Source organism: Carcharhinus amblyrhynchos, chromosome 20, assembly GCF_965287045.1.
Source record: "Carcharhinus amblyrhynchos chromosome 20, sCarAmb.v2.hapA, whole genome shotgun sequence".
NCBI lineage: Eukaryota > Metazoa > Chordata > Chondrichthyes > Carcharhiniformes > Carcharhinidae > Carcharhinus > Carcharhinus amblyrhynchos.
Window position 1 is genome coordinate 50073359 of NC_137343.1, and position 13929 is coordinate 50087287.

The window sequence follows — 13929 nt, forward strand, 5'->3', positions numbered from 1 at the left end:
ACAGGAAGGATGTGAAGGCTTTGGAGAGGGTGCAGAGGAGGTTTACTAGGATGTTGCCTGGTATGGAGGGGAGGTCCTATGAGGAGAGACTGAGGGATTTGGGGTTGTTTTCGTTAGAAAGAAGGCGGCTAAGAGGGGATCTTATTGAAACATATAAGATGATTAGAGGTTTAGATAGGGTGAATAGTGATAGCCTTTTTCCTCGGATGGAGAAAGCTAGCACGAGGGGGCATAGCTTTAAATTAAGGGGGGGTAGTTATAGGACGGATGTCAGGGGTAGGTTCTTTACCCAGAGGGTGGTGAGGGATTGGAATGCCCTGCCTGCTGCAGTTGTAAATGCGCCTAGTTTGGGGGCGTTTAAGAGATCCGTGGATAGGTTTATGGACGAAAAGGGATTGGTTTAGGTTAGTGGGTCATTGTTTTTTAACTGGTCCGCGCAACATTGTGGGCCGAAGGGCCTGTTCTGCGCTGTAATGTTCTATGTTCTATGTTCTATGTTCTATATTCCCACTGGTCCCAACTTTCCAATCTCCCTCACATTCAGCTGGTGCTGGAGAGTGGCAAAGCTACTCCCTGGTTCAATAAATAAAGGGATTGCAGATGAGCCCAGCAGCAACTGGCGAGTCAGCGTAACCTCAATGGCGGGGAACTTTTTGGAAACCATAATTTGGAACAAAATTAACAGTCACTTGGGAAAATGCAAGTCAACTACGAAAAGCCAGCATGGATGGGTAGCGTGGGAGCACAGTGGGTTAGCACTGCTGCCTCACAGGGCCAGGGACCCGGGTTCGATTCTGGCCTTGGGTCTCTGTCTGTGTGGGGTAAACACAGTAAAAAGTCTGACAACACCAGGTTAAAGTCCAACCCATTTATTTGGTAGTAAACTCACAAGCTTTCAAGGTTTCCCCTCTTTGTCAGGTGAATGGAGAGTTCTGGCCTCAGACAGAGCATATAACAGCACAGACAGTTTACAGATTACTGATTAGAATGCAAATCTTTACACCTAACCTGCTATTCAAGTCGTAAAGATAAGAACATAAGAAATAGGAGCAGGAGTAGTCCATCTAGCCCTTCGAGCCTGCCCCGCCATTCAATAAGATCATGGCTGATCTGTCGTGGCTCAGTTCCACATTCCCACCCTCTCCCCATAACCCTTAATCCCCTCTCTTATCAAAAACCCATCTACAGACAATGTGAGTGGAAGGAGCACTGATCACAGGTTAAAGAGATGTGTATTGTCTCCAGACAGTACAGTAAGTGAGGTTTTGCAAACCCAGGCAAGTCACGGGGGTTACAGATAGTGCGACATGAACCCAAGATCCCTGTTGAGACCGTCCTCATGTGTGTGGAACTTGGCTATCAGTCTCTGTTCAGCGACTCTGTGCTGTCATTTAGAAGGCTGAGGGGGGATCTTATAGAGACTTTTAAGATAATGAAGGGGATGGATAGGGTAGAGGTAGAGAGATTCTTCCCGCTTAGAAAAGACAGTAGGACTAGAGGGCACAGCCTCAAGATAAGGAGGGGGGGGAGCAGTTTAGAACGGAGTTGAGGAGGAACTTCTTCACTCAAAGGGTGGTGAATCTCTGGAATTCTCTGCCCGTTGAAGTGGTGGGGGCTGCCTCGCTAAATATATTGAAGTCACGGGTAGATAGGTTTCTGATAGACAGGGGAATTAAGGGGAGAAAGCGGGAATGTGGAACTGATCCACGACAGATCAGCCATGATCTTATTGAATGGCGGGGCAGGCTCGAAGGGCTAGATGGCCGACTCCTGCTCCTATTTCTTATGTTCTTATGTTGTGTGTTGTGAAGGCCAGAACTCTCCATTCACCTGACGAAGGGTCAAACCCCGAAAGCTTGTGAGTTTACTATCAAATAAATCAGTTGGACTTTAACCTGGTGTTGTCAGACTTCTCGCTGTGTTTACCCCAGTCCCACATCATGCGTGGAGTCTGCACATTCTCCCCGTATCTGCCTCCGGGTGCTCCAGTTTCCTTCCACCGTCCGAAGGATAGGCGGATTAGCCATACTAAATTGCCCCTTAGTGTCAGTGGGTTAGCACAGTGAATATGTGGGGTTATGGGGTTAGGGCCTGGGTGGGATTGTGTTCGGTGCAGACTCGATGGGCCTCCTTCTACACTGTAGGGTTTCTATGATTCAATGATTTGTCAATGGAAAATCCTAGTTAACAAATTGCTGGAAATTTTGATGTGTTACCAGAGAAGATATTGAGGATTGTGTGGATATGTAAGTGGATATCTGAGAGGCGTTTGATAAAGTGCTGGATCACATTCTTGTGACCTAAATTATAACTCATGGAACAGGAGCCACATGGACACAAAACTGGAAGCGGAGAGTAATGACTGGAAAAAGATTTGCGATGTGTTCCCAGGAATCGTTGTTTTCCCAGATTTATTAATGACTCGGCTTACAGCAGGCAGGTTCAAAAGTTCGTGGAAAGTACAAAACTTTGACGGAATGTGATCCATGTGTGTGTGGAGAGTTCAGAAGAACTAGTTGGCAGACAAGCGACAGATGAAGTTTCATTCAGAGAAGTGAGTCAGTTTGGTGGGAGAAACACAGAGAGGCAATATAAAACAAAGAGCACAATTCTAAAGGGGAGTGGAGAGGATGCTGACTAACCTGCAGAGATTTTTTTTTAAGTTTTAGATTTCCAACTTCCAGAGGTTGGAGAACTTCTTTCTCGGAGAAGAGAAACTTTGGTAGAGAATGCAATGTGTTACAGTACTGGGAAAGACATTTCGACCCAACTGTGTTCCACCAAGTTCCTTGCAGAATGAAAATGATTAGCTTGAGAAAGCAGGCCAGCTAAATAAAAACTGGAGACTGGCTTGTTGGGGGGGGGGGGGAGGGGAGCATTCCAGCACAACCATCGAGAGACAGGACCCCGTCCTAGTTTGTCCTGTTCCTGAACTCAACTCCCCAGTAACACAGCCACGCCAATTTTCACATTTTATTCTGCTTTCTATCTATCGTAGCTCACGTTTGGAGAGATTAAGTAGGGTCCGCGAGAAAAGGCAATGCAAGCTAGAAAGGGAGGTTCTATGGAAAGGCTGAGTGGGTGGGGATCGTACGCACAAAGATGAGAGATGTACTGGAGTCCTCTGCTCTCACAACACCCCACCAGATCCCCATTCACAGCAGCCGGACGAGAGAACCCAGCCGTGGGTGAGATGGGAGAATTCCAGCCACTGGGTCGGAGTTTAGACAGGAGAGGGAGCGAGGTGAGATCCTATCAGGATTATGATATGAAACTAATTTCATTCCTATCACACCTTTCACAAGCCCCAGATATTCCATCCACCTGAACAATGCTGAAATACAGTTGGAGTTGACGTTATGATGACTGACAAGTGTCTCTGCAATTATCGTTTCCTTTTATTCTCATGGAGTTATCTCCCTTGTCCACAATGTCCATTAGTGCGCCTCCTATTGTAGCTGAAGGAAGCTGTGGAAACGTCCACAATAAGAAGTTTGACAACACCAGGATTAAGTCCAACCAATTGTAAAGTACGGTTCTTGGTCGCCGCATTATAAGAAAGATGTGGAGGCTTTGGAAAGGGTGCAGAGGGGGTTTACCAGGATGTTGCCTGGTATGGTGGGAAGGTCTTATGAGGAAAGGCTGAGGGACTTGAGGTTATTTTCGTTAGAGAGAAGAAGGTTACGAGGTGACCTAATTGAGGCATACAAGATGATCAGAGGGTTAGATAGGGTGGACAGTGAGAGCCTTTTTCCTCGGATGGTGATGGCTAACACGAGGGGACATAGCTTTAAATTGAGGGGTGATAATTATAGGACGGATGTCAGAGGTAGGTTCTCTACTCAGAGGGTAGTAAGGGCATGGAATGCCCTGCCTGCAGCAGTTGTGGACTCGCCAACTTTAAGGGTGTTCAAATGGTCAGTGGATAGGGACATGGATAACATTGGAATAGTTTAGGTGAGAGGGTCATTAGATTGGTTCCACTGGTCGGCACAACATCGAGGGCTGAAGGGCCTGTACTGCGCTGGAATGTTCTGTTACCCAACGGGGGGGGAGTGGTTTAGCTCAGTTGGCTGGGCAGCTGGTTAGTGATGCAGAGCAATGCTAACAGTGTGGGTTCAAATCCCGTACTGGCAGAGGTTATTCATGAAGGCCGCGCCGTCTCAGCCTCGCCCCCTCACCTGAGGTGTTCTTATCCTCACCACAGAACCCTACAGTGCAGAAAGAGGCCATTCAGCCCATTGAGCCTGCACCTACGACAACCCCACCCAGCCCTTATCCCCCCCCATGGAGTTCGGTTAGGAGTGGTGTGCCTCAGGGATCTGTTTTGGGGCCACTGCTGTTTGTGATTTTTATTAATGATCTGGATGAGGGTATAGTTGGGTGGATTAGTAAATTTGCTGATGACACCAAAGTCGGAGGTGTGGTAGATAGTGAGGAAGGGTGTCATAGTTTGCAGGGTGACTTGGACAGGTTGCAGAGCTGGGCCGAGAGGTGGCGGATGGAGTTTAATGCGGAGAAGTGTGAGGTAATTCACTTTGGTAGGAATAACAGATGTGTCGAGTATAGGGCTAACGGGAGGACTTTGAATAGTGTGGATGAGCAGAGGGATCTAGGGGTATGTGTACATAGATCCCTGAAAGTTGGGAATCAAGTAGATAGGGTTGTTAAGAAGGCCTACGGTGTCTTGGCGTTTATTGGTAGGGGGATTGAATTTAGGAGTCGCAGCGTCATGTTGCAACTGTACAAAACTCTGGTGCGGCCGCACTTGGAGTATTGTGTGCAGTTCTGGTCCCCACATTATAGGAAGGATGTGGAGGCTTTGGAGAGGGTGCAGAGGAGGTTTACCAGGATGTTGCCTGGTATGGAGGGGAGGTCCTATGAGGAGAGACTGAGGGATTTGGGGTTGTTTTCATTGGAAAGAAGGCGGCTAAGAGGGGATCTTATTGAAACATATAAGATGATTAGAGGTTTAGACAGGGTGGACAGTGATAGCCTTTTTCCTCGGATGGAGAAAGCTAGCACGAGGGGGCATGGCTTTAAATTAAGGGGGGGTAGTTATAGGACGGATGTCAGGGGTAGGTTCTTTACCCAGAGGGTGGTGAGGGACTGGAATGCCCTGCCTGCTGCAGTTGTAAATGCGCCTAGTTTGGGGGTGTTTAAGAGATCCGTGGATAGGTTTATGGATGGAAAGGGATTGGTTTAGGTTAGTGGGTCATTGTTTTTTAACTGGTCGGCGCAACATTGTGGGCTGAAGGGCCTGTTCTGTGCTGTAATGTTCTATGTTCTATCTTTAGAACAGAATGTTCTATGTTCTAGACTCACAAGCTTTCGGGGATTGCCCCTTCATCAGGCGAATGTGCGTTTACTCTCAAATAGATCGGTCGGACTTTAACCTGGTGTGGTCAGACTTCTTACTGTGTTTACCCCAGTCCGATACCAGCATCCCCACGTCATGACAAACACCGAAACACTCACAAACCACCCCACTGTCCCCCCCCCGACACTGAGGTGCAGCAAGGAGGGACGTGAGGAGAAAGATGTGAAGGAGATGTTGTCATTACTGATGAATGATTAGAAGCTCTTACTGTAAGTTAATGGTGCTGGTTACTGAGACTGCGCTGCCGTCCTCTGCGACCAGGGACACATGGGAAGTCCCGTGATTATCAGTGCTGTAGAAATCAGGCTCGTAATACTGCATAGAATGCGTCTTATCGTCTCTGATCTTTTTCCAAAGTTGCGTCGCAAAGTTGTTTGAGGTCATATTGGCGACGAGCTGTCAATGAGAGAGAGAACAACATGATCAGTGGAATGGGTGAAGCATTAACCTTCTGCCTCTGGGATCGGGGATGGAATTTTAACCACGTTACAGCAAAGTGGGAACTTGGGCAGGAGCAGGAGGGAGCCGGTTGCCGGCTTTTCCCGCCGTATTTTCAAACACTGTGCCCAAAGAGAGACCAGGAGGAGGGTCCCGCGGAGCGACACTGGCAGGGTGGGCTTACTGTCTAACCGATTTAGTCAGAACACAGCTCATCTGACAGTAATCTCAGATCTCCATCCTGCCTATCCCCAATAAGATATCACCCTCTTTGCTTCCCGAGACTCTCTCCACTTCTACAGGACGGCACAGTGGTGTCTGCGGGAGTTTGCGCATTCTCCCCGTGTCTGCGTGGGTTTTCTCCGGGCGCTCCGGTTTCCTCCCACACCCCAAAGATGTGCTCTTAGGCTGATTGGTGTAACAAATTGTCCCTAAATTAGTCTTCCCTCAATCTTCCCCAATAGACGTAGGGAAAGGTCATGGGTAGAGGAGGGCGCTCTTAAGATGGCAGCGCAGGCTCGTTGGGCCAAAGGGCCTGTTTCCCGCGCTGTGTTGTTCTTTGTTCGCACTGCTGCTTCACCGCTCCAGGGTCCTGGGTTCGATTCCCGGCTCGGGTCACTGTCCGTGTGTGGAGTTTGCACATTCTCCTCGTGTCTGCGTGGGTTTCCTCCGGGTGCTCCGGTTTCCTCCCACAGTCCAAAGATGTGCGGGTTAGGTTGATTGGCCAGGCTAAGAAATTGTCCCTTAGTGTCCTGGGATGTGTAGGTTAGAGGGATTCGTGGGTAAATATGTAGGGATATGGGGGTAGGGCCTGGGTGGGATTGTGTTGGGTGCAGACTCGATGGGCTGAATGGCCTCTTTCTGCTCTGTAGGGTTTCTATGATTCTGCTTTAACATGTTCAAAGCCTCGGATTCCACCACCTTTCTCAGGAAGAGAGTTCCAGAGACTCACCACACTCTGAGAGAAACTTTGTGTGGAACTCTCTATGTTCTATGTTAAAACCCAGGGAGAATGGATAGTCAAATATTCTTTCCTTGGTTAGAAAAGTCAAGTACTAGGGGTTTAAGGTGTGTGGGGAGAAGTTTAGGGGTGATGTGCGAGACGAGTTTTTTTACACGGAGGGTGGTGAGTGTCTAGAATGTGTTGCCAGGGGAAGGGGGTTGGGAGCAGGTACGATAGAGGCACTTAAGAGACAAATCCATGAATAGGATGGGAAGGGAAGGGTATGGACTCCGTAAGTGCGTACGGTTTTAGTTTCGGCGGGTATCATGGAGGCTTGGCGGGGCCGAACGGCCTGTCCCGGTGCCGTCCTTCTCTTGGTTCTTCCCAACTGGTCAGAATTGAAATGGGAATTGGGATTGGTTCCCGTTGAGTTACTCCCAGTCACGGGACAAGGAAACAGCTCTTGATGGGCTGGAGCGTTATTTGAACTCTTACTTTACCTCAGTGATGTTGACAAACTGTGGATCTCCCAGCATGCTTCTCTTCGCGTACGCAAATTTAAAAGCTTCAATGATTCGATGATACGTCAAGGCTTTCTGCTGAGGGGAGGAAACGCTCTCGGAAGTGAGGTTATAGCCTGGGAATAGAGAGAAACTTCAGGCAAAACACGGAAATGGAATTATTGAACAGGAGTTACATAGAACGCTACAGCACAAACAGGCCCTTCGGCCTACAAGTACGCCAATCATATCCATACCTACCAGGCCTATCTATAACCCTCAATCATATCCATACCTACCAGGCCTATCTATAGCCCTCAATCATATCCATACCTACCAGGCCTATCTATAACCCTCAATCATATCCCTACCTACCAGGCCTATCTATAACCCTCAATCATATCCATACCTACCAGGCCTATCTATAACCCTCAATCATATCCATACTTACCAGGCCTATCTATAACCCTCAATCATATCCCTACCTACCAGGCCTATCTATAACCCTCAATCATATCCATACCTACCAGGCCTATCTATAACCCTCAATCATATCCATACCTACCAGGCCTATCTATAACCCTCAATCATATCCATACCTACCAGGCCTATCTATAACCCTCAATCATATCCCTACCTACCAGGCCTATCTATAACCCTCAATCATATCCCTACCTACCAGACCTATCTATAACCCTCAATCATGTCCAATCCTACCAGGCCTATCTATAACCCTCAATCATATCCATACCTACCAGGCCTATCTATAACCCTCAATCATATCCATACCTACCAGACCTATCTATAACCCTCAATCATATCCATACCTACCAGGCCTATCTATAACCCTCAATCATATCCATACCTACCAGGCCTATCTATAACCCTCAATCATATCCCTACCTACCAGGCCTATCTATAACCCTCAATCATATCCCTACCTACCAGGCCTATCTATAACCCTCAATCATATCCCTACCTACCAGGCCTATCTATAACCCTCAATCATATCCCTACCTACCAGACCTATCTATAACCCTCAATCATGTCCAATCCTACCAGGCCTATCTATAACCCTCAATCATATCCATACCTACCAGGCCTATCTATAACCCTCAATCATATCCATACCTACCAGACCTATCTATAACCCTCAATCATATCCATACCTACCAGACCTATCTATAACCCTCAATCATATCCATACCTACCAGGCCTATCTATAACCCTCAATCATATCCATACTTACCAGGCCTATCTATAACCCTCAATCATATCCCTACCTACCAGGCCTATCTATAACCCTCAATCATATCCATACCTACCAGGCCTATCTATAACCCTCAATCATATCCATACCTACCAGGCCTATCTATAACCCTCAATCATATCCATACCTACCAGGCCTATCTATAACCCTCAATCATATCCATACCTACCAGGCCTATCTATAACCCTCAATCATATCCCTACCTACCAGGCCTATCTATAACCCTCAATCATATCCCTACCTACCAGGCCTATCTATAACCCTCAATCATATCCATACCTACCAGGCCTATCTATAACCCTCAATCATATCCATACCTACCAGGCCTATCTATAACCCTCAATCATATCCATACCTACCAGGCCTATCTATAACCCTCAATCATATCCCTACCTACCAGGCCTATCTATAACCCTCAATCATATCCCTACCTACCAGGCCTATCTATAACCCTTAATCATATCCATAGCTACCAGGCCTATCTATAACCCTCAATCATATCCATACCTACCAGGCCTATCTATAACCCTCAATCATATCCATACTTACCAGGCCTATCTATAACCCTCAATCATATCCATACCTACCAGGCCTATCTATAACCCTCAATCATATCCATACCTACCAGGCCTATCTATAACCCTCAATCATATCCATACCTACCAGGCCTATCTATAACCCTCAATCATATCCCTACCTACCAGACCTATCTATAACCCTCAATCATATCCATACCTACCAGGCCTATCTATAACCCTCAATCATATCCATACCTACCAGGCCTATCTATAACCCTCAATCATATCCATACCTACCAGGCCTATCTATAACCCTCAATCATATCCCTACCTACCAGGCCTATCTATAACCCTCAATCATATCCATACCTACCAGGCCTATCTATAACCCTCAATCATATCCCTACCTACCAGGCCTATCTATAACCCTCAATCATATCCATACCTACCAGACCTATCTATAACCCTCAATCATATCCCTACCTACCAGGCCTATCTATAACCCTCAATCATATCCATACCTACCAGGCCTATCTATGACCCTCAATCATATCCATACCTACCAGGCCTATCTGTAACCCTCAATCATATCCCTACCTACCAGGCCTATCTATAACCCTCAATCATATCCCTACCTACCAGGCCTATCTATAACCCTCAATCATATCCATACCTACCAGACCTATCTATAACCCTCAATCATATCCATACCTACCAGGCCTATCTATAACCCTCAATCATATCCATACTTACCAGGCCTATCTATAACCCTCAATCATATCCCTACCTACCAGGCCTATCTATAACCCTCAATCATATCCATACCTACCAGGCCTATCTATAACCCTCAATCATATCCATACCTACCAGGCCTATCTATGACCCACAATCATATCCATACCTACCAGGCCTATCTATAACCCTCAATCATATCCATACCTACCAGGCCTATCTGTAACCCTCAATCATATCCCTACCTACCAGGCCTATCTATAACCCTCAATCATATCCCTACCTACCAGGCCTATCTATAACCCTCAATCATATCCATACCTACCAGGCCTATCTATAACCCTCAATCATATCCATACCTACCAGGCCTATCTATAACCCTCAATCATATCCATACTTACCAGGCCTATCTATAACCCTCAATCATATCCCTACCTACCAGGCCTATCTATAACCCTCAATCATATCCATACCTACCAGGCCTATCTATAACCCTCAATCATATCCATACCTACCAGGCCTATCTATAACCCTCAATCATATCCATACCTACCAGGCCTATCTATAACCCTCAATCATATCCATACCTACCAGGCCTATCTATAACCCTCAATCATATCCCTACCTACCAGGCCTATCTATAACCCTCAATCATATCCATACCTACCAGGCCTATCTATAACCCTCAATCATATCCATACCTACCAGGCCTATCTATAACCCTCAATCATATCCATACCTACCAGGCCTATCTATAACCCTCAATCATATCCATACCTACCAGGCCTATCTATAACCCTCAATCATATCCCTACCTACCAGGCCTATCTATAACCCTCAATCATATCCCTACCTACCAGGCCTATCTATAACCCTCAATCATATCCATAGCTACCAGGCCTATCTATAACCCTCAATCATATCCATACCTACCAGGCCTATCTATAACCCTCAATCATATCCATACTTACCAGGCCTATCTATAACCCTCAATCATATCCATACCTACCAGGCCTATCTATAACCCTCAATCATATCCATACCTACCAGGCCTATCTATAACCCTCAATCATATCCATACCTACCAGGCCTATCTATAACCCTCAATCATATCCCTACCTACCAGGCCTATCTATAACCCTCAATCATATCCCTACCTACCAGGCCTATCTATAACCCTCAATCATATCCATACCTACCAGGCCTATCTATAACCCTCAATCATATCCATACCTACCAGGCCTATCTATAACCCTCAATCATATCCATACCTACCAGGCCTATCTATAACCCTCAATCATATCCCTACCTACCAGGCCTATCTATAACCCTCAATCATATCCCTACCTACCAGGCCTATCTATAACCCTTAATCATATCCATAGCTACCAGGCCTATCTATAACCCTCAATCATATCCATACCTACCAGGCCTATCTATAACCCTCAATCATATCCATACTTACCAGGCCTATCTATAACCCTCAATCATATCCATACCTACCAGGCCTATCTATAACCCTCAATCATATCCATACCTACCAGGCCTATCTATAACCCTCAATCATATCCATACCTACCAGGCCTATCTATAACCCTCAATCATATCCCTACCTACCAGACCTATCTATAACCCTCAATCATATCCATACCTACCAGGCCTATCTATAACCCTCAATCATATCCATACCTACCAGGCCTATCTATAACCCTCAATCATATCCATACCTACCAGGCCTATCTATAACCCTCAATCATATCCCTACCTACCAGGCCTATCTATAACCCTCAATCATATCCATACCTACCAGGCCTATCTATAACCCTCAATCATATCCCTACCTACCAGGCCTATCTATAACCCTCAATCATATCCATACCTACCAGACCTATCTATAACCCTCAATCATATCCCTACCTACCAGGCCTATCTATAACCCTCAATCATATCCATACCTACCAGGCCTATCTATGACCCTCAATCATATCCATACCTACCAGGCCTATCTGTAACCCTCAATCATATCCCTACCTACCAGGCCTATCTATAACCCTCAATCATATCCCTACCTACCAGGCCTATCTATAACCCTCAATCATATCCCTACCTACCAGACCTATCTATAACCCTCAATCATGTCCAATCCTACCAGGCCTATCTATAACCCTCAATCATATCCATACCTACCAGGCCTATCTATAACCCTCAATCATATCCATACCTACCAGACCTATCTATAACCCTCAATCATATCCATACCTACCAGACCTATCTATAACCCTCAATCATATCCATACCTACCAGGCCTATCTATAACCCTCAATCATATCCATACTTACCAGGCCTATCTATAACCCTCAATCATATCCCTACCTACCAGGCCTATCTATAACCCTCAATCATATCCATACCTACCAGGCCTATCTATAACCCTCAATCATATCCATACCTACCAGGCCTATCTATAACCCTCAATCATATCCATACCTACCAGGCCTATCTATAACCCTCAATCATATCCATACCTACCAGGCCTATCTATAACCCTCAATCATATCCCTACCTACCAGGCCTATCTATAACCCTCAATCATATCCCTACCTACCAGGCCTATCTATAACCCTCAATCATATCCATACCTACCAGGCCTATCTATAACCCTCAATCATATCCATACCTACCAGGCCTATCTATAACCCTCAATCATATCCATACCTACCAGGCCTATCTATAACCCTCAATCATATCCCTACCTACCAGGCCTATCTATAACCCTCAATCATATCCCTACCTACCAGGCCTATCTATAACCCTTAATCATATCCATAGCTACCAGGCCTATCTATAACCCTCAATCATATCCATACCTACCAGGCCTATCTATAACCCTCAATCATATCCATACTTACCAGGCCTATCTATAACCCTCAATCATATCCATACCTACCAGGCCTATCTATAACCCTCAATCATATCCATACCTACCAGGCCTATCTATAACCCTCAATCATATCCATACCTACCAGGCCTATCTATAACCCTCAATCATATCCCTACCTACCAGACCTATCTATAACCCTCAATCATATCCATACCTACCAGGCCTATCTATAACCCTCAATCATATCCATACCTACCAGGCCTATCTATAACCCTCAATCATATCCATACCTACCAGGCCTATCTATAACCCTCAATCATATCCCTACCTACCAGGCCTATCTATAACCCTCAATCATATCCATACCTACCAGGCCTATCTATAACCCTCAATCATATCCCTACCTACCAGGCCTATCTATAACCCTCAATCATATCCATACCTACCAGACCTATCTATAACCCTCAATCATATCCCTACCTACCAGGCCTATCTATAACCCTCAATCATATCCATACCTACCAGGCCTATCTATGACCCTCAATCATATCCATACCTACCAGGCCTATCTGTAACCCTCAATCATATCCCTACCTACCAGGCCTATCTATAACCCTCAATCATATCCCTACCTACCAGGCCTATCTATAACCCTCAATCATATCCATACCTACCAGACCTATCTATAACCCTCAATCATATCCATACCTACCAGGCCTATCTATAACCCTCAATCATATCCATACTTACCAGGCCTATCTATAACCCTCAATCATATCCCTACCTACCAGGCCTATCTATAACCCTCAATCATATCCATACCTACCAGGCCTATCTATAACCCTCAATCATATCCATACCTACCAGGCCTATCTATGACCCACAATCATATCCATACCTACCAGGCCTATCTATAACCCTCAATCATATCCATACCTACCAGGCCTATCTGTAACCCTCAATCATATCCCTACCTACCAGGCCTTTCTATAACCCTCAATCATATCCCTACCTACCAGGCCTATCTATAACCCTCAATCATATCCATACCTACCAGGCCTATCTATAACCCTCAATCATATCCATACCTACCAGGCCTATCTATAACCCTCAATCATATCCATACTTACCAGGCCTATCTATAACCCTCAATCATATCCCTACCTACCAGGCCTATCTATAACCCTCAATCATATCCATACCTACCAGGCCTATCTATAACCCTCAATCATATCCATACCTACCAGGCCTATCTATAACCCTCAAT

General features: G+C 45.8%; 1 protein-coding gene across 1 annotated transcript in view; it reads right to left on the reverse strand.

The window, feature by feature from the left end:
• The window catches only part of LOC145356181 (glutathione hydrolase 1 proenzyme-like), a 101910-nt gene that overhangs the window by 12164 nt on the left and 75817 nt on the right, over positions 1–13929 (reverse strand). The window contains exons 8-9 of the mRNA XM_080208790.1: positions 7262–7398; positions 5589–5776 (exon numbers count right to left, since the gene is read on the reverse strand). Of these exons, the coding sequence (XP_080064916.1) occupies positions 5589–5776; positions 7262–7398 (325 nt within the window). The remainder of the gene's footprint in view (positions 1–5588; positions 5777–7261; positions 7399–13929) is intronic.